The 17143-nt window shown below is 37.5% G+C and overlaps 2 protein-coding genes across 5 annotated transcripts in view; one reads left to right on the top strand and one right to left on the bottom strand.

The window, feature by feature from the left end:
• The window catches only part of LOC126175598 (C-terminal-binding protein), a 209071-nt gene extending 196989 nt beyond the window's left edge, over positions 1–12082 (bottom strand). The window contains exon 1 of one of the 3 annotated variants that reach the window (XM_049922472.1): positions 11825–12082. The gene's annotated coding sequence lies outside the window, so the exon portion shown is untranslated. Of the gene's footprint in view, positions 1–284; positions 674–11824 lie in introns of those variants that run through there. The other 2 variants (XM_049922469.1, XM_049922470.1) reach the window with 2 other exon arrangements.
• A 68-nt stretch (positions 12083–12150) lies between these two features.
• The window catches only part of LOC126175599 (E3 ubiquitin-protein transferase MAEA), a 56144-nt gene continuing 51151 nt past the window's right edge, over positions 12151–17143 (top strand). Inside the window, exons 1-3 of one of the 2 annotated variants that reach the window (XM_049922474.1) lie at positions 12151–12340; positions 12482–12522; positions 12613–12798. In XM_049922474.1, the coding sequence (XP_049778431.1) occupies positions 12484–12522; positions 12613–12798 (225 nt within the window). In that variant the 5' untranslated portion in view covers positions 12151–12340; positions 12482–12483. The other variant, XM_049922473.1, reaches the window with a different exon arrangement.

Below are 17143 nucleotides of genomic sequence, written 5' to 3'. Positions count from 1 at the left end.
GCAGCAATCCTCGTATAATGATTACAATCATTAACTTTTGCCTATGGGAATAAGACGAACATAAAAAATTTATCAGTAACGGGAGGGTATGAATTAAAGTATTATTGACAGTATTCCTTGTCAAACACTACGTTTACAGTAAATGTATTATTTGTGATAAGCTGACACCCTTCCTCGCATATCACAACAGGAACCTCTATCATTAGGTACACGCTACTTTGCAAAAAAACAAGCCACTGTTTTTGAAATCTTATCTAACGCTATATAATATTTACTTCGGTCACCTGGTTTCTTGCGGCAACATAAGGTTTATCATTTTCGGCAGCATTTAAACCAACTTTGTCCCAAGTCTCGTTAAGTTTCTTACGAGATTTTATTAGTACCGAAATAGAACAAATCACACGCACAGCGACACTTTCCACACGGTGATTAGTCTGGTACGAAAAGACGGGGACGCGGGCGAATGGACGAGTAAACAAAGGAAACGACGCACGTCAAGCTCTCCCGACCATACTTTCCGGGTCACGTATACGTCACATCGGTAAATCGGCGGAATCGCCGAGTCGCGGTTTCACAAGTCACCGGCCATTACGGCACAGCATCCGCGTCAAATCTTCCACTCACAAATAGCGGGCCGAGCACTGCACGACGCGCGGGTGGCTCGTCTCGCAGTAACACATGGCCTCGCAAGGCCAGACCGACGACATGGCGGACGGTCCTCCTAGCACTGCTGCCAACTGTGACGAACCATATAAAACCGTCGCGGCGCGAAGCTTGTGCGCTGTGGTTAGCCGCGCGAAATAGCATAGGGTCAAGACTTGATAAGTAGTCTGTGACGGGGGAAAACTGATCCTTCACTGTACTTCTACATGACTTAAAACGCCGGCTAATGCCTTTCCCGCTACCACTGATCATTAGTGAACATGTTCCACCTCCGAGCAGCTTAGTAACGACAAAGTTAATTTTATAAGTGAGTATGGAAACCCCCCACAAGTTGTCTGCATGAGTGAGGGAAGGAGGCGGAGGATATGTCAATTTGAAACAAGTCTAGGAGAAATTCTTCGTTACCTAAGTCCTTTGAGATGATATACCGGCTCAGTTTCTAAATCGTAGAAAATAGGAGTACATGGCGATAATTTCCTGAAACAGCGTGTAGAGGGGTAGGAAAATTAAAATTTGTGTAGCGCGTCACAGGTGAAACTACACACTGTGGAAACAGGAAAAGTGTTTTACCGTTCGATAGATTTTCTCATAATTATGTAACACTTCACTTTCAACAACTCAGAGTGCATATTTGTCCAAGGATCAAACTACGTCACGAGCAGCAATTCATGTAAAACGCTAATGGTAATTGTTGCAAATGTTACCACTTTGTCAGTAGCCGTCAGGTCAGTGGAAAGTGGAGTGTGCGAACTGCTCCGCGCTGCCAGTAGAAACTGAGATAAATTTCATTTCTTCGGTTTTGAAAGTTGTCGTTTATTAAGCTTGACTCGTGTACGCTGGACGCCAGTTGTGTTGGAAAATTGAAATACGTCGAATTCATACACGAAAACTACGTTTTAACATTCCAGCGTTAACAATATTCGCAAAAGAGACTGGTGTTTTGTTCACTTGTAGGACTCAAAGACAATCAAATTTCGACTCTAATAGACGCAGAATCGTTTTATTTTTAGTATGAGGATAGAAACAGCGAATTTGAAATAAATTCTTGAATGGTTCAGGAAATTATTAACTGTTCTAGGGAAACTTCAGATGAGCAACCTCGTAAGTCATTTGTAGCGAGAAGAAATGAACAGGAGTCTTACAGGCACCTGGATACGTAAGTTGGAACTCTTCTCACAAAATTTATGTAATAATGAGGAACTACACTGTTGAGATAAAGGACTGTAGATATTGGTCTTTTCGAACACTGTAACCAACACAAACTGTTGCATCACAGCCGATAGTGTCGAACTATGATATTCAGGAGCAATATTAATACTTTCCAGATCATGTAAATCACAATGTTTTTGTAAAAATTGTCGAGTTTACTAATCTACAATGCTAGGGAAAAAAACAGATACCGATTTGGGGGAAGTGAAAACATTACTTTGTATGTTGCAATTTACACAACATGTGTCATCCAAGTTTGAAAATGTTTAGGGCTCCAGGAGCCAGAATTCTCAATGTAGCTGGCATTATCAGAAAGAGGTTCTTTCTTCTTCAGACCAATCTGAAGGTGGTTATTAATACTGTGTCCCCACAGGATAGACAATCTGATTGCTTCTGAAAGTCGAGCCTATGCTAAATACCATTTGAAACAAATGTTGAAGACCCCATACTCCACAAACATTTGTACTGACAAACAAATGATCCCCTTTCATGAGCATATTGCTATGATACAGTACATCAAAGTGGAATCAAATCATTTTGGAATAAAGATTTTTGTAATAGCATCTCAGAATGGTGTCTCTTGGATTTAACTATGTGAGGAAAGGAACATCTTTTGCAGTTACAATTAAGTCTGTTCCCCAAAACATGGACAGTGTTGAAGCAATGTGACAGTTCTTGCAGTGTCATTTGTTTTTATTAACAGATATATTGCCTTGATCCAATTACTTGATGAATTACTGGAGGGAAAAAGTAAAGCAACAGGTACTATTACATACAATCAAATACCAAAACTGATATTGTTTTCAACATATTTTGCTACAAAGTGTGCTGGAAGGGGCAACCAAGGTCAGGTGGTTTGGCACAATGACAAAATGCCATAATTCAGCAGTTTGATAATAGAGTGATATATCTTGCTTCAACTTTAATTTGGTTTCGAGCCTAAAGATAAATTTATGTGACGGTGCATAAAGGAGAAGAAATATGTGGAAAGATCATCCACCCAGTGTATCTGAATACTACACTAACATGGGAGGCACTAATATGTTACAATAAGTAATTAATAAATACGCCATTAAAACCAAAACGAAGAAATAGACAAGAAGAACAATTTTTCATTTCTTTGAATTTTGCCTGACTGCTTCCTGGCTGTACTACTACTTCAGAATGGATGTGGCAGATTGTTGTCTAACCAGAAAAGCTGTTCCTCCAGTTGAGAGAAATTCTGGTGAAGAGACTTTAAACTGAAGCCGCTGAAAAACCAAAATGGAAAAAGTAGCACCAACACCACATATGACTGCAAGAAAATGTTAAAGAATTTGCCTGAAAATATGAAAAAGAAAAAAGCAGATCAAAATTGCTGACTCTCAGGCTTCAACTCATCGACATGTGAGATTTCATGTAAATATGTTCCTTTCTTTTAACACTGATAGAAATTGCTTCTGTAAATTTCAAGCAACAGTAGTAACTGAAGTGCATGGCATCAGACACACTGGACATTTTGGTTGAAGAGCCATCTTATTTCCTATATCTGTAAGGCAATAAAAAACAAATTTCTTTTCATGTCATTGTGTGTGCTGCTATGGGTCTGAAGAGGATAATGACACTTGTTTTAAGAATCAAAGGCATAGGAACTACTTGGCTTGGTATTAATTTGAAGGCATATTTAGACAACTTTAACACTGCTCCTTTAATTTAAAAAATCAGTATACTGCACCATCTTTTGCAAAAATCAATGAAGCCATCAGCTGGTTCAAATGCCAGCAGGTAATAAAATCTAAGTATACTGTCCTACAGAATTGGCACGACAGCTCGCCATTCAAGCTCATGCTCCAGTTACCGATTCATCTGATGCCAGATTACAAGAGGAGCGAGTACCTCATTTGGACATCATTTTTGGGGAGACAGTTAAGATATACCAGATGAAAATAGGAATTACAGATCTCATTTCATATCTGCAATACTAAAAATGTTGAGCTGAAACTAGCTAAAACAAGAGTAAAACAGTGTTGATCAATTACAAAGTCCGGCATTCATCCCAAGGTATTTGAGAGAGTGGGGAACTAGATCCTTTTTCACTCAAAAATGTGGTGGCCATCACATTTCATCTGTTCCAAAGGTGGTTTTATAGAATTCAGTAATGTAAACATCAAAGTTGAAACTTGACATGAAAATTTGGATATTTTGTGCAGTCTGTATCTGAAAATGAATGCTGTTCCTTCCGAACGTGCCAAACAGTTTAAGATACGTAATACTCACTACGATGGACCACATTATAAGAAGATGGGGACAGTACTCTCAGTAAATGATAGACCAAGTTCTACCTTTCCCAGTTTGAGGAATCTAATTCAGGCAACAATATGGTATACTGTAACTACGAAGAGAGACAGTAATAACGAACCAGTGTTTTTCTTTAGAATAAAGTCCTTCCACAAATCACTATACATATACACCTATTATTCACATAGTGCTAACACAAGTCAAGTACACTAGTATAAAATGTACAGCACCAAATCCAAGCTCTATCTGGAGCATATTCTAACTCGTCTACATATGTGCCATAACTAATAATCTGACGTGTTTTCCACAGTTGTTTTTCAGCATCAAGAAATTTCACAGCAGAATGACGAGAGACACCAACATTTTCGTCATACAAATTTTTTTTACAGGTGACAATAAACCACTTAAAACAATGGCATCCATAACAGAGAATCTCAACTGGTTCTTATTTATCTCGGCAGTCCAGCATGTCGACCTAAACTTTGTTTGGCATATTTGCAACCGTCTACGAAGACAATTACTTTCATTTAAGCTCATTGACTTTCCACATGCAGATATCGCTGAAAGAACTGATTTCCTACTGTTATGTGTTCAAAGAAAACTTTAGAAGTTTGCTCCCATTCTTCTCCAGTATTCACAATAACCATTTACCCTTAACTACTAATGCTCATAAGGTAATACTCTTGTGGGGTCTCCGAGTACCCCAATTAGTTAAAACTGTAATTTAAAGAAATTTTATTTTGAATTGCACTTTCATCACTGAATATTATAAACATTTTTCGCATTTTAGATAAGATTACAAACAATTTTGTCACACTGAAAATCTGTGCTTAGGACAAACATGTTTTGAGCATTTTTCACACACTATTTTGGTTTTCGTGCCCGCATTTCTTGCACACATGTAGCATCTTGCTTTCCTCATGTGTTCTGGCTCTGAAGAGGTTGAGGCAAGAGAAGTACCATCCAAGTTTAACAACGTCTCTCAGTTCATGAGAAAGGGGCAGGAAATCTCAGCATTATGTATGGGGTTTAACTAAATCCATCGCAAGCCTCTGTAGCAATACTCTTCTTTTTAAATGAACAGTTTTGATCAAGTTGTTTGGTGCATGGAAGTACAACAGCAGCATTGACTCCCACTATGTTTAAAATGGCATAAAATGCAGACATTGGCCATCTGCGTATTTGCCATGGTACCGAATAGTTGGTGCACATTTGGCCCACTGCATCAAGTCCTCCTCTTGTGGCATTATAATGATCATTTCAGGTTCTCTCTTTTGAGTACTAATTTTCTGATTGTGGTGCATAGATGAAAGCAACCCAACAGCTCAACCTTTCCGAGGAACATATGAACAAATTATTTTTCCTTCGTTATGCCCAAATAATGCAGATTCTACTGGGCGCTTTCTGTTTGGTTTGAATTCTTCTGGGATATGTGGTTTATGTAGCTTAAGAGTGCCTCAGACAGTCAACGTTTTGGCTTCCAGTAGATCGTAAGAGTTCAAGTGACTTGAACCAATTATCTACTGTCTTATTTCTGTTGCTTCCCTCAGTTGGTGTTATCAGTTGGTGTTATTAATTTCAAAACATCCTGTGTTGGAATTGATAATAGACTTCTATTTGGCCCTTTTCCTGTGAAGACAAATGCAGTGCATAAATAGAATGTTCATGAAACACAAAGGCACATAACTTTGAGGCCGTATTTGGCTGCCTTCTTAGGCATATTAATGCGAAATTTGCACCTACCAGAAACGGGTACTAACATTTCATCGATTGTTATGTTCGCTCCTGGAGTACAATACTTTTGACATTAGTCTATAAAGAGTTCCCTGACATCTCTAATAGCTGCAAGTCTGTCATCAGCCTTCTTAGTATCTCCTGTAGTAACAATTGAAATGCACATAAGACAAAATAAATAAAAATCTGTGGACACTCATAGTGACTCAAAACACATCACAACCAGTTCCATCATTAATGAAAAGTCCAACAACATTTTCATGTTTAGATTTCACAACTCCAGATAAATAAAGCAGACCTAGAAATGCTCTCAGTTCTATTATATTTAGCGGCTTTATGAATGGTCGTTGAGGAGCTCTGTATTTGTTCGACGTGTCACGTATCTTGAAGTTTGTATTGGCGAGTATTAGTTTTGACAAATCTTTGGTAACGAACAATTTCCAAGCAGGTAATATGTCAGTTGAACCAAGTGTTTTTGCTGCATGTCTAGCGCCTGGAAGGCAACTAACTATATTTTGAGCGCGGGTATATGAGTTCTAGGAGCAGCTTCGTTTAACCACTTTTAACACTTTGTCAGCAGAAAGCCTCTTACACGCCTCTTCATCTAATTCTTCACAACTAGTTTCTGACATAACCTCAGAGGTGGAATCATGATCACTTGCATAAATTCATCCTCATCTGCTGTGCTCTTCTCATCAGATTGCAAAAATGCAGAGTCATGCACTACTCTTTCGAACTACTCATCTGTTAATGACTTTGATGACGCCATTCTGAAAAATAATGCATACATACTCACAAAACCTTAAAAATTGACGTTATCATTGAAATTTTGCTCTTTTCAAAGTACTGTAAGACTTCAGTCATGTAAAACTAATTGAGATAACGCATCTAACACTCCGCGTTAAACGGCATCACTTCGTTGAGGACTACCAAGAACACAGGCACGCGCCATCTGTTCCATTCACGTACTATGTATCTTATTCATATCGCATGGCGGTCTCCAGGACCCCACTAGACCAGTTAAGGGTTAATACTGACTGGTCAGGTCTATATGAAATTAGCATTTACCGAACTTGTTCATGCGAGTTTATCTCACAAATGTTACGCATGTATAAATCTTTATTTAAAAACAGAATGCGTTAACTTCTGATCTATAAAATGTGTGTGACACACACAGCTGTTACATTGATGCAACATCCAAATATACATACAAGTTACAAGAACTTTCCTCCTATTGAAATTAGGAGCAGCAGAACTTAACAATATGCAATTGTGTGCCAAGACGCAACTACACTGTAATGACGAGTATTTGGTAAGAGGAGGATAGAAAATGTTATAACGATTGCTACATAAAACGTTGTTTCCAGTGAGCAGGGACAAGGAATGAAATACCTGTAGTTTCTCATGGCATTTGAATTATGGTCTCCTCTTCATTTTTCCTTATACATATCTATGCCAAAGTTTCCAAGCAAAGTAAGAATCATGTCAAGTCCAAAATTCTTAAAAAAGCCATTTGGATTTTGTGCCTGGCATATAAGGAGCCCACATTCAATTTCAAGTTCTAATCCTGGGGCAATCTTTGCCATTTGACCACCTTTCCTTGGTTACTGAGAGTAAATACTTATCCAACCTTATAAAGTAGAGTCAGATCCTTCTGTCTAGGATAGTACTACAATTATTAATCATATTTTGTAGCACTAACTTCAGCACTGCAGGATTCTTGATAATACATACAGTACCTAACTGAAGTAAACACATCTGAAGTCACCGAAGTTCAACAACTTACAATTGCTAGTTACATGCCTGAAAAAGCCAAACTCCAAAGGTTCATCAAGTAAAGCGGCACATAAAGCTATAACAATTTCTGCGTTAATGACTATTTTCTTAATCAAAATCTAGGGCGCACACTACATTACTTGGATACTGCACATCGAACAGACACTTGGTTATAGATCTCTAAATTTGCAGACATGGTAAGAATAATCAATAAAGATGACGTGCAGTGCTGTCCATCCTTCTGTCAGTGACACTCCAATTTAACATCTGGACTAACTATTCAAAGCCGTTTTCGAGAAATATTTTTTGCAAACTTTCTATCAAATAGCCATTCACTGACAGTGAAATTAGAAGAACGTTATGAGAGTTTATTTGCTGGTAGTTCGCGGTAATCAAATTTAAATTCTGAAAACCAGTTTTTCTTTAAAATATTGCACAACCCAAAGAACGCTGAAGGCCTCCAAACATTTTTAACCCATTCTGCACTCGCTGGGAATTCGCGAAATAATGTAGCCTACACTAAATGTCGCAGCTAATTTGATTATCAAGATCTTTTAGCACCAACCACTTTCCTTTTACACTGCTGCGAAAAGGCGGCATCGGGAAACACTCAAACGCGATATCTGAAATTACATACCTAAATTCTCGCGTCTTCACTACTTTTCATTTCCCAAGCAAATAAATATCTGAACAGGGATAGGGAACACTGAAACTGAATTACCTAACATTCCTGTTGGTTCTTCATCTCTAAAGTTGTGTGCGGAAACGAAATGTGTGAAAGTACTACTTCGATACTACATCCACGAAATGGTAAGGGGAATTGTTAGATGAAGTTAGCGCACAGAAACGTACTGTGACACCATACAATTTAGTGCCGAGTTTCAGGTCTTGGAAAGGTAACTAGCAGTGGCAAGAACTGTTTCAGGGCGTTATCAGCATAAATCGCGGCCGCAGTTCCTACAACAGTGAGCTGCAAAACAAAGTAAACAGTATTCTGCAGCAGATATGCCCCTTCAGAGAAGTCGAAGGCAGAAAGGTTTGATTGGTGTTATCTGCCTCTTCTACTTTTTATTAGCGTCTTTCCATTCAGGCACAATTATTTATGGCAACATAATTAGCGTGTTACTTCCGAATTATCGGATTATCCTTGTCGAAGTGTCGTCGGGGCAAGTTATGGGAAGCAAATCTGAAGAGAATAATGAATAGTATAAACTGTGGTAGTTACATTCAATTACACACATAACAAAGGAAATGGAAAAATACTGTAACCAAATCACTTCACTTAAAACTTACTCCCAAGAAACTACTTGCACATTTCACGGCCCTTTTATAACAAAATGATGTGTCTAGGCAAAGAGCTTATGCATGTCGTAATCACAATACTACAGATTAACATGCAAGTGAACAGCCACAGCTTTAGGTGCGCTGACTCTTGCAACCGTTTGGCGCGTTTCGCACGGAAAAGATCGTGCTGACTCGCAGACCCGAATGGCAGCTGGGTGGGGGACCTACTCACCCGTCTGTGCGGCCTCCTCCGCCGTGCTTTGTCTTCCGTGTGGCACGCAGCGCTGCCTCGTCACTGGCAATACAGCACGTGCTGCGCGGTGCAGCCAGAGTGCACGCCCCACGGCAGCTTGACACGATAGCTTTGATCATTCGTAAGAGACTGACTCGACAAGGTTAAGTGGACAAAAATTCAGAATTAAAAGGTTGCATATGGCACAGATTAATATTTTACCGTAAATTACGGTGAGTCTGGCTGTAACGTTTATATTTGCGGAAAGACGCTAATAGAAAGTCTTAAAGAGGCAAAAAACACTAGGCAATGCGGTTTTGATTACGGAAGGGGCTGCTGCCAAAGGCATGTTCGAATGTGGTTTAAAAATTGACTTTAGTTGTGTATGAAAATACTGGCTTGTCCAACTTTTACACATTAGTGAGGATGTCAAAAGTTACAAGAAGTGGTAAATTCAAGTTTCTATGTAACTCGAATATTCCAAGAACCGCTATAAATGTTAGAGCTTTCAATACATGAACATGGCCCAATGCACATAACGTAACTCAATTGCCGCTGTCTGAAAACTGTGATAAGACATCGTTTTAGTTAGTACTACCTACTACCACTTGCCAGTGACGTGTACTCGTATGTAACCTCCGATCCCTCCCGAAGAGAACATGCGATCCTGACAAGAAAGTTTCCAATACGATTGGATAAATATTGACATGTCGAAGCGACTGATGGAAAAACCAAGATGCAACGTTACAGGCATTCCGCTGCGCCTAGACCAAAAAAGTCAACTGCTTTTCAAAATTACGCAGCCCAAAAGGATAATTACACCTACAGCAAATCTGCATGGGCCACAGTGCTTCCTACCATAACTCATCCCACTGATTTCAGCAACATAATCTAAGGTAATATTTGTGATATTTCCCAGTACTGAAACGTTTACAAAACGATTTTATCCATCAGAATAGTTAATAGTGCATATCGTGTCTTATACGCCTCTCTTGCAGTACTTCCGTCACTGTTTGTTTACTACACAAAAATGCTTCGTTCTGTGGCAGCGACAGGGAATGCCTGTCGAAGTCCCAATTGTATGCTTATCAGGACTCAATGAAGTTAAAGAATATAATCAGGTACCTAGCACACACAACTCGAGCATTAAATAAACCACAGGGGAAACACATACATGAAGACGAAAAACAGAGTACATGACACTTTTGTGATACTTACTTTGTATGAAAATGAAAGCAATAAATTTCGGAGTACATAAAAAAGAAACTAATTGTCTGTAACAAAAATCGAAACACCACCACAGGATTGCAATTTACAAAACTTATGGTTAAGACAACAGTACAACAAAAGATTATCAGAAAATATAGGATTAATGGCACATTAGTGAGGGTTACTACACTACACAACTCATTTATACAACGCTCTCATCTGGATCAATGAAAATTGTGAAACTAAATTTATAATTGGACGTACTCTATTTGTAATAATTAAAACTTCATTTCATCCTTAAATGGAAACTAGCTTAGACCATTCATAAGTGGAGTTTTCAGCTCGCTATTCCTTGGCAATGAAACCGCTGTTTTAATTTGCGTATCACTATGCCACAATCTTATCTGAAAAACGTTAGGCTGTTTTCAGTTTATTATGGAAACACCACCTTGCAAAACGTGGCTGTTTATAGAATCTAACATTGCAATCGTTCAATCATGAATAAAACACTATGTCGCTAATGACCCAAACACAGGGTACAGAGACTGCAATAAACACGTCTCAAATGCATAGCATCCATGAATCGTAGCCTCCACCCCTGTTTAAATGGTAAACAACAACAAAAAAAGAATCAGCTGAAATAGTTCTACACTTCGTGTCAGCTGTTCAGTCAATTTGAATCAGAACTGGTCGTTATAGCATGCGTTCCATAAGCTTTTTCGAAAACAACTCGACTTCCAAAAAAACCTGAAAACCTAACGCATTGAGTGAACGGTCTCTTGCACCATACTTTTCGTTGCTTCACTCACAGGACGAATTGTATGCATACATGACTTTTACTACAATATGTATATCATCTGCTGTTAGTATTTGCGGTTTTAACTTATTTACCATACAAATACCAATTTGTACAACACGCACTTCACTTTAAAATCACAAAATTCTCGTATTTCGCTTTTCTTCCAAATACACCAGAAATCCAAAACTTATGTATACTACAGGCACACAAAAAGGAGCGTAAGGGTTTGAAATTTATGAAAGCACTATTATGGAAACACGTAACTGACATCTGTCCACATTATGGCTAAAGAACCAGAACACAGCAATAAATTAGGACGGCGCTACGTGTAAAACAAAGAAACCCGACTTCATTCCATAATGGAATGAGTAGCAAATACAATTTTTTTAATAAGTCCCAGCAAAATGTAAACCGTCAACTTGCATTTGTTGCCGTAGGCATAGTACTTCAGTCCACTGTTAACTTTTATCACCAGCAGGCAACTGCGAATATGGCTAAGCGTTTAGATGTTGCTGGTTCCTTTACTCTAGCCATACTGTTCCAGTTTGGAACCAATTCGCTTTGTGACCGACAAGTGAGAAAGTAAAAAACTAAACTGCTGTGTTACCAATATTTATTACACCTTAAGTTGCCAAACTTACCTTACAGCTTGACAGAAACAAAGACTGACCACGCTGCTTTGTATCTTCAACGTATAAAATTCGTCACCTAAATTACTCACTGATAACTAACACTATTCTTGCACAAGAGTCCACTTCTACACAAATATTTCGTTGAAACTGTTATATTCGCACCAGAAGCAACTCACGAGCCTTAACGTACAACATAAATAAGAATATACACAAAACGCGAGGGAAGTATTGCCTCCCCACTTTACTAAAATGGTGTCCAATCTCGCGAAGTCTCGTACAAGGACCAGCCAAACGAGATTTCACCGAGAACTGAGAGCCTTGCTCGTGTTGTTTTGTTATAAACAGTAACGATTCATTATGCGCTACACGTCCAACATAAAGAGCGGCAATGCTTTCAAAATTAATGATTATCACCTAGGGACGATAAAAACACTCTAAAGAGAAAATATCAAGACATGTGTACGTAAATAAATGTTGCCCTTACGGCACAGAGACCTCTATGGAAGCACTCGAGAAACTAAGATGGTACGCATGTCAAAACTATGGGATGTGTACAATCTTTGTTAAAGAATCAGCTGAAAGATGGAAAACTTTTGACATAATACTTACACCTTGCGGATTCGAGTTTTACTAACGTTTCTGTATCCATTTGAACTCCCTTTTCAGAGATGGCAGATGTAAAGTCATTAGAACATCCTACACTGAAGGTAAAAGATTATCATCATATTGGATTGTAGCAAGTATTGAATACCTATGTCGGAACCTTCAAATATATTCTGCTTTGCATCATGTGACAGGTTCCGTATGAATTACTGAACAAGAAGTTCAGAGCGGCTCAAAAACAGTTGGATCGTGAGGTCTCCCATGTGCAGGCAGCAGCGTCAGAGTTAGAAAAAGGTCTACAGGAGGAGGTTGTTGGTGCAAACGATATCAGCAGACTTCTGGGAGGAATGGTTGAAAGACTTCAAGTGCTGAAACGGAAAGTAAATACTAATGAGTTACACTATTTGTAATGTCCCCCATTCTGGCGTGTCGCACTTGAGAGCGTGCCTGATCTGTGAAGTTAAAATATGTATAAGCATTTTAAGTTATTGATAATCAATAAGATTTACCCGACATTTTAAATAAAAGCAGAAGTTATGGTTTTTTGGATATTTGCCAGATATTGTCGTAACTGACAAATAATTTCATAACACCATAGGTAAAGTTTCACAAGTGTTGCCACTGTATGTCCATATCTTCCTATCTATACGTTCAGTTGCTCTTGTTTGCGTCGAATTCGTACACGTTAATAAAATCACAATACCACCTTGCGTATAAGTTATTCCTTATTACTGGTTATCAGTTAAAGATTTACGTAGCAGTGTAGTACTAGAGAAAATAGTTGTGCATGGTCCACTGGAAAACTATCAATTTTTACGTATGCCTTCAACCACTTTAAAACAGAAATAATGAACACTATATCAGTATGTTATTTTGTCTCATCCATGTAATATAGGGCCCACTGCACGTTATATTTATCATACATTTTACATTGTAGGTGCATCATCTTCTCTGAAACATATTATGCAGGGGTTATATATAAATTTAGTTGAATTGGTTAGTCCAAGGACGATTTTATAGCGTAGTAGTATTTTTCAGCTTAACACAAAGAAAACCATAAGTCATATACACAGACATATGAATATACACACATGCTTAATGAGGACAGTTTTGGACATGTTTGGCTGTAGTGCTATTGAATGACCCACTCAAGCATTTGCGTGATGTGATTCAGGAAAACTCGAATCAAGATGACTAGACAGAGCATGAGTTTCCATCCTTCCAAATCTGAAGTTCACTACCCCTGTAGGTTACACCTAACATACAATTATCTTCTGTTTTTACATAGTAGGAACAACTTTAAATAATAATTATACACTGTCCGCTTATTTCCATAATGCTTCTTACTGACCACAACTATGCACACTAGTACATGAGTTGCACCATATTTGCCACACCTGTGTTAAGTCTTCATTTTTACCCTCTGCCTGTCTGAAAAACGAATTCAGCATCATCTCGTGATTTGTAAGGTGTTGAATTCAGGAAAAATGGCGAGACATTAATATTATGCACTAGTGTTAATCTTTTTTCATTTGTTGACTCCTACTACAAGTTCTCAAATTAATTTTGAATTGTGTTGTATGCAGTTTTTAAGAGGAACATTTAGACTGCCTTTTAAAATCCACAGTTCTGTGAACAAAATACTTGTCTTAACTAAGTGAAAGTTAAAAGCTGTAGGTGCTATATTTGATTTAACAAAACCATCAAGGTTTTCTTTTCCCCCCCGCACCATACTGTTCTAGATCTAAAGATGCGACTTGGATTAGTGCATGCTCTCTTGCATTCCCTTTGCATTTTCATCATATGTAGTCAGTGATGTGTCGCGAAACATGAGGATCCAAAAGTATCTTCAAATGAATAAAAAATGTCTTTGAAGGAGATATGCAACTTGAAAGGTAAAACAAATGATATTGAATTGGATAGTGAGTAACAATAGTTACCTGTTGTAGTAAAACATCTTGTTGATTAAGTGTGACAAAAGACAATGCATCTTGTCACTGTTTCCGAATTGTAATAAAGAAATTAATTCACCCAATAATTTCCATCAAATAATCAGCAAAGTCAAACATTGAAATTTCCAATTGAGAAGCCTCTTCATTGCCCATTCTTACTTGTTCCATACTGGAGTTTGTTGTAGCAAGTTAGATCCATTTGCAGTAATTTAGTATTCATATTACAGTATCTACCACAATCAGTCTATTATTTATTTAATTCCTGCATCACCACTTTATATTTAGATCATTAACTTTCTCAGATGCTCGCACAGTATCTGAAATAATAAACAATTAAGGAAGGTTCTAATAACATCATAAAGGTTTTCCTTGCATATTAAAATCTATATTAACGTTTGTATGCCATGCTTAGTCGGGTGTGTGTGGTAGAGGAGACCAAAATCACCTTCCCCTTTCCTTTCCATTCTCCAGTATTATACAGGGAGAGAGATTGGCAACAAGTTTACAAGCTCAAATTTCTCTGATTTTCCCATCATAGTCATTTCTCAAGATGCACTTGGGAGGAAGTAATGTTTCTTAACTCTGGGGATTTTCTGAGTAAGACTCTCTGCAATGTGGAACACCTTTTTTGTAATCACTGTAGATTGACAATTATTTCTGTAACACTGTTGTTTTAATGTCTCCTAAATCATCTGTTATTTAGTAAAAAAAAAAAAAAATATTCTCTTTGCACATTTGAATGAACTAGGCTACTACTATCTACAATGATGTGAAGCCAAAATCCATAATTTCTGTTCGAAATTTTATATGGTTTTGCTGGACAATAAACAAATCAAAAAATTATTTTATCAAGCATAGACACCTCTGTGGTGACTGAAATACCGATCTTTCCAAAAAGATCATTGGTCAGTACACAAGTAAGTAACCTCTTTTTATTTTAATTTCTTTTTTTACACGTATAGTTCCATAGGACCAAACTGAGGAGCAAGTCTTCATTGTTGTGGAATGAGTCAGTACATTAAATTACAACAGGAAAGTAATAATAGATAAAATGTTTACGAATCCAAAGAAGCCAAGCTATAAGTTTATATAAACAAATTCAACAATGTAATATAGGAATTATTTTTTCAAGGCACTCCCTCAAAGAATAGAAGTGATCCATGAGGAAACTCGTCAACTTGAATTTGAAAACACATGGATTACTGCTAAGATTTTTGATTTCTTGTGATAGCTTACTGAAAATGGATGCAGCAGAACACTGTGCGCCTTTCCACACAAGAGTGAAGGAGGTGCATTCCAAATGCAGATTGGATTTCTGCCTAGTATTAACCTGGTGAAAGCTCCTAATTCTTGATAATAAACTGATATTGTTAAACATTAAAGAAATATATATTGAGAGGCCACTGTGAGTATACCTGAACACGGGTTGACAAGACGTTAGTGAACTTGCACCACTTATTGCCTGAACAGTCTGTTTTTGAGCCAATATGCTTTGATAATGGGAAGAGTTACCCCAAAATATAGTACAATACATCGTAAGCGACTGAAAAAAGCAAAATATACTACTTTTCATGTCGAATTATCATTTACTTCGAATACTGTTATAACAGTGAAAATGGTAGCATTAAGTCTTTGAACAAGATCCTGAACATGAGCTTCCCACAAATATACTTAGAAATTTGAACTGTCAAGTCTAACTAATCACTTGCCTATTCTGTGTAATTAGAATGTCACATCTCGTTGCATTGTGTGTTAGAAGCTATAAAAACTGAGTATTAGTCTGATTTAGTGTTAGTTTATTTTCTGCAAGCTAAAAACTTCTCTTGAACAGCACTATTTAAAACAGTGCCAATGTTGCACACAACATCCTTTACTACCAAGCTAGTGTTGCCAGTAAACAGAAATATTTTAGACTCACTTGTAATGCTAGAAGGAATATTATTTATATAGATAAGGAACAGGAGTGGCCCCATTACTGATCCCTGAGATATTACCCTTCTAACTGTGCCCTATTTGGACCCCCATTATAGCCATTCTCAGTACTGTGGAGAACGACATTTTGCTGTCTGTTCTTAAAGTAACGGACGAACCAATTGTGGATTACTCATCATATTTCATAATGGTCCGACTTCTGGAGTAATGTTTTGTGATAAACACAATCATATGTCATAGTTAAATCAAAAAAATTGCCTAGCATTTGAAATCTTTTGTTTAATCCATCCAGTTTCTCACAGAGAAAAGGGAATATAGCATTTTCCGTTGTTATACCACTTTTAAAACCAAACTGTACATTTTGCAGTAAATTATGTGAAATTAAATGATCAGTTATCTATATACATGGCATTGTCAACTTGAGCAAACACTGATAGTTTAGAAAAACATCCAAAATTGTCTACATTATCCCTTTCTTCCTTTTTATAAAGTGACTCTATAACTAAGTGCTTTAATCATTCAGGAAACTGATGATTCCTAAAGGAAAAATTACAAATATACTTCAGCACAGGGCTAACATGTGCAGTGCGTTACTTTAGTATTTGGCTAGATACTCCATGAGAGTTCTTAGTCTTCAGTGTTTCAGTAATTAATTATTGACTCGATCTCCCCTATGTCAGTATGATGGAGGAGTATTTAAAATATGTCTCGGAAAGACATTTTCCAGGAGAGATATGATTCACTGTAGAAACTAAGTTTTTGTTTGATTCACCAGCTATATTCAGAAACTGATTGTTAAATACTATACTTATGATTTATCATTAGGGTCATTCCATGTCAA

The sequence above is a fragment of the Schistocerca cancellata genome, chromosome 3, assembly GCF_023864275.1.
Source record: "Schistocerca cancellata isolate TAMUIC-IGC-003103 chromosome 3, iqSchCanc2.1, whole genome shotgun sequence".
Lineage (NCBI taxonomy): Eukaryota > Metazoa > Arthropoda > Insecta > Orthoptera > Acrididae > Schistocerca > Schistocerca cancellata.
This window is presented reverse-complemented; position numbering and strand designations above follow the sequence as displayed.